Source organism: Lycium ferocissimum, chromosome 3 (assembly GCF_029784015.1).
Source record: "Lycium ferocissimum isolate CSIRO_LF1 chromosome 3, AGI_CSIRO_Lferr_CH_V1, whole genome shotgun sequence".
Lineage (NCBI taxonomy): Eukaryota > Viridiplantae > Streptophyta > Magnoliopsida > Solanales > Solanaceae > Lycium > Lycium ferocissimum.
Window position 1 is genome coordinate 20,803,686 of NC_081344.1, and position 4,418 is coordinate 20,808,103.

At 32.0% G+C, this 4,418-nt stretch overlaps 1 protein-coding gene across 1 annotated transcript; it reads right to left on the reverse strand.

Moving 5' to 3' along the window:
• Nucleotides 1-1,592: 1,592 nt before the first annotated feature.
• LOC132051020 (hydroxyproline O-galactosyltransferase HPGT1-like) lies at nt 1,593-3,559 on the reverse strand. Its single transcript, XM_059442329.1, has 2 exons — nt 3,206-3,559; nt 1,593-1,869 (listed from the first exon to the last, which is right to left on the reverse strand). Exons 1-2 carry the CDS (start codon nt 3,436-3,438, stop codon nt 1,830-1,832), a joined length of 273 nt encoding a protein of 90 aa, XP_059298312.1. The 5' UTR covers nt 3,439-3,559; the 3' UTR covers nt 1,593-1,829.
• Between the last annotated feature and the right edge of the window lie 859 nt (nt 3,560-4,418).

Genomic DNA, 4,418 nt, shown 5'->3' on the forward strand with positions numbered 1-4,418 from the left:
AGCAATATGGACAAAATATACACTACCTTTACACTTCGATTGTATATGTTGTATATAGGTATGTATAGTATATGTATATTTAGTATAAAGTATATACTTCTGAATATATTTGACTTTAATTTTTGTATCCACATATTGTATATGCTAAAAAAATCCAGCTTTTTCACATTGAGTCGGGTGACCCAGGTGCTGATTTTTTTCCAGTGATTTTTATCGATTTTTAAGGAAATTCGATGGCAAGAAAGCATGTCTTTTTAAAAAGTTGTCAAAATTTCTTCTCCGATGATGTTAATGACTTTGAAACTTGAAAAACGACAGAACTTGGAGAAGAAAAGTAGAAACTCCATTAAAAAAGCTTCAACACTTCGATTTAAAAAAAATCGGTTTTTACAATTAAATTCAATTCGGAGTGGGTGCCTTGCAAAGAATTTGGAATATCTTTGGCAGTTCATATATCAAATTTGGGATGATTTGGAGCATTTTAGAGGTGGTTTGGATGAATTAATTTCAAGTAAAATACACCAGAAGATTCAATGATTTGAATGTATATCCACTTGTATATTAGTGTATTCAGTTGAATATCGGTATATACCACTTGTAAAACCACGTATATTTCTACGCATATGATTGTATCGCTTGTGTACCATATGTGTGTGCGTATATATTTTCAAAACATATATATATCTGTGTATGTCTACGAAAATATGTGTGTGATATACATTGATAGACACAATATACATAGCAGATGTACAATAGGTATCAACATCATGTTTGTCATTCTCTTTAGCTGATATACACAAGAGATATTCTCTGCAAATATGGTTATTTCTTTAAAATACTTCATGTGTTTATATGAGTTTTGGACTTTGAACTAAATTATTAATTCTCGCTATCGTTATTTCTGTATCCACATATTGTATATGCTAAAAAAATAGAGCTTTACACATTGAATCGGGTGACCCAGGTGCTGATTTTTTTCAGTAGTTTTGATCGATTTTTAAGGAAATTCGATGGCGAGAAAGCATGCCTTTTTAAAAAAGTTGTCAAAATTTCTTCTACCGATGATGTTAATGACTTTGAAATTTGAAAACCGACTGAACTTGGAGAAGAAAAGTAGAAATTCCATTTAAAAAGCTTCAATGCTTACATTAAAAAAAAAAATCGATTTTCGTAATTTCGGAGGTCAGTTCGGAGTGGGTGTACTTTTGTTAAAGAATTAGGAATATCTTTGGCAGTTCATATATCAAATTTGGGATGATTTGGAGCATTTTAGAGGTGGTTTAGATGAATTAATTTCAAGTAAAATACACCAAAAGATCCAACAATTTGAATGTATATCCACTTGTATATTAGTGTATTAAGTTGAATATCGATATATACCACTTGTGAAACCACATATATTTCTATGCATATCATTGTATCACTTGGGTACCACATTTGTGTGTGTATATATTTTCACTATATATATATGTGTGTGTGTGTGTATCTACGAATTTAATATGTGTGATATTTTTGATAAACACAATATACGTGAGTTCGACAACAGGTATCAACATCGGGTATTCATTCTCTTTAACTGAAATTTAAAGATATATTCTCTGCAAATATGATTATTTCTTTAAAAGACTTCATGTGTTTATACGAGTTTTGGACTTTGAACTAAATTATTAATTCAACTAGGCAGAGTTGGCCCGTGCCAACACGGGCCCCATGGTGGGGCATATTTTTTAGCTAATTAGCATATATATTATTTATTTATATACACATCTGTGGTAAAAGTATCCAATCTCGAATATTATATGGTTTTTGCATAGTTAAAATGGTGCTGCTCAGTTGGCCTTCTTTTTAGCAGCATTTGACAGAAAGTAACTGCACAATCGCAAAGTAACATCCGATCAATTGTTAGTGTTGATGTCTCAAAGACCAAAAAAATAAAAATAAAATTAAAAAAAAGAGAGAATAGACTGTTCAGGCAAACTAAGATCAAATCCATGTTATTGAGGTAAAAGAACTCTGACAGAACTTCAGTTTTCTAAATAGTCCATTTACTTAAAATACATGTTTGAGTGGAGAATATCAGCTTGTTAATTGAAAGCACGCCAATGCTAGCTAGCACTTTTTTAAAGAATCGAAAAGGAAATCGAAAAAACTACTCTACTCCACATCTCTTGTAAATAAAATCTATATGCAGATTTATGCATTGCTGTAACCTAAAAAGAATATAATCAGAACTATAAAAAGCGGACGGTGCCGGGGGGTTGGGTTAAAAAATTCATCAGCTACTCAAAGCCGCCAAACAAAAGTCACTATCACAGGTCACACCTTTTGCCAATAGTTGTTTGTTCTGAGTTTGCTATGGAAGGGGACCAGATTCATTAAGAAATTTCACATTGTTATTAGGTTTACCGGACATTTATCACAAGGAATATCAATTACAAGGCAATGCCACTATCTGCCAGACATTGAGAAATTTCACATTGTTATTACAGGTACTTCATTTCCTTTTCTAAGCATTTACATACGAATCCAACCATCAGCAAAATTGATCGTCCAACTTGTCGATACTAAACATATGCTATTTGTTTAACTATTCAGCTCTATATTAACTTTCTCACGATAGTAATGGAAATACATAAACAACTGCAGCTTTTTGGAACATATCCTTGATTGTGGACATGGTACAAATTGGGCCAATGGATATCACCGGAAAATGAAAATATATACTAAAGTCTTATATAGATTGGAGTTGTAACTTATCCTAAAGATTTTTAACCTTTCTCCACCAAAGAATAGCTCAAGATATTTTCCTTCAGGTTCATATGACTGCAGATAAGAGTTTAAAGACTTTCCTTTTCAAAAATAACCAAGGACTCTACACTCTTCTTGACTCTTATGCAGAAATACAACTCTCTGAATATAAGCAACTTCCATGAAGTGATGTTAAGATGAAGTAAAGGATGTTTTGTGATATCGCTATAATAGGGATTGCAATGGATAAATGAAGAACCAGAGAAGTCTTTGATTCCTTTCATGATCACAAGTTAAGTCAAGAATCAGATGTTTATTTAGACAATGAACCATATCAATAATCAACCATGTCTTGTATTTATAATGAAGATCAATGATATTGCCACGAATTCAACCATAAGTCTAAATGTGTTCAACAAACAAAAATTGCATCAGCAAGGTGAGCTGAAATAGTTACCTAAAGAAATCAAGAAAAAGGGAACAGGCATCCCATGCTTTGCTAATCGCATCTTTGTTTTTCTTGTTGCCAAAATTTGTAGAGACACCTAAAACAGCTAGAACCTTTTTCTTTGAATCCGACTCATTATTGTCAAGTACATGTTTCGATATTAAACCTTCCTGACTGGCTTTTTCCCTGTTCCGTCTGAACTGCAGCTTGCCTCTTCTGTTGTTCCCTGGCAAAGAAATCATCAACCCATATAATTCACAGTGTAAAATTCCAATATGAGGGAAAACTCTCTCAAAATTTGGACAAAAATTCAATACAATGATCTAATCTGCATGTATGATCTTCAATGTATAATCTACTGATATAGTTGAATGGCCCTGAAAAGAAAGATAAGGATGGCAATAACTGTTGATATAGCATTAGCATCTCAGGGTTCAACTCTTCAAGACCGATGACAACATAAATTGTGACATCTTAATGCCAACTTGATCAAACTGTCTGACAAAAAAAATCTTATAACTATAACGAAATTGAAATACTGCATAATTTTATCATTCATTTAACTAATGAAACTAATTCTTTGAGTTATTTATATTCAAAGTAAATTATTTTGGCATATATACATTCTTTTCTATCCATCTCTCCAAAGATGTCTAAAGCAAATGAAGTTACATCGTCTGTTTCTTTGCTGCTATCTGTTTCCAAACACACTCGTAGTTTTATCCCACAACATCCATTAAATTGCAAAATTTATGTATTTAAAGAACCCAAAAGAAGCCCAGAAAGGAAATAAATGATGGGAAAAGAGAAGAAGATATGGGCAAAATTAATTGGAGGAGGAATGTACCTGTGGCAAGAACATCAACACATTTGAGAACAAGCACATAAAGAGATCTAGAGAGAACAACTGCAAAAATGGAGGAACATTCTCTGGAAGGAAAAAAAAAAAAAAAAAAAAAAGGAGAAGAGGAAAGCGTGATATGAATCTATCCAATTTACACGTAATGGCATGAGTAAACATGTATATGTATATATAATATAAAGCAGATGATACAAGCGATATTGCATCTGTACCTACTTAAAAATCATTTATCTTTTTTCTCCTTTTTTTTTTTTTTTTAGATCTTTTAGCCTCTAAATGTATTTTTAAATCTTTTCTCTTTCTCCTCCAATTAATGTATACCAAATGTTAGTAAAAAGCAAAAAACTCATCCTCTGCCCA

What these genes read in the sequence shown, in the direction of transcription:
- LOC132051020 (XM_059442329.1), bottom strand. Translation starts at nt 3,438, where the DNA reads ATGATTTCTTTGCCAGGGAACAACAGAAGAGGCAAGCTGCAGTTCAGA. An exon ending in CTTTTTCTTGATTTCTTTAG is followed by an intron (nt 1,870 to 3,205) that starts GTAACTATTTCA and finishes GCGATTGTGCAG; the next exon opens with TTACTTTCTGTCAAATGCTG.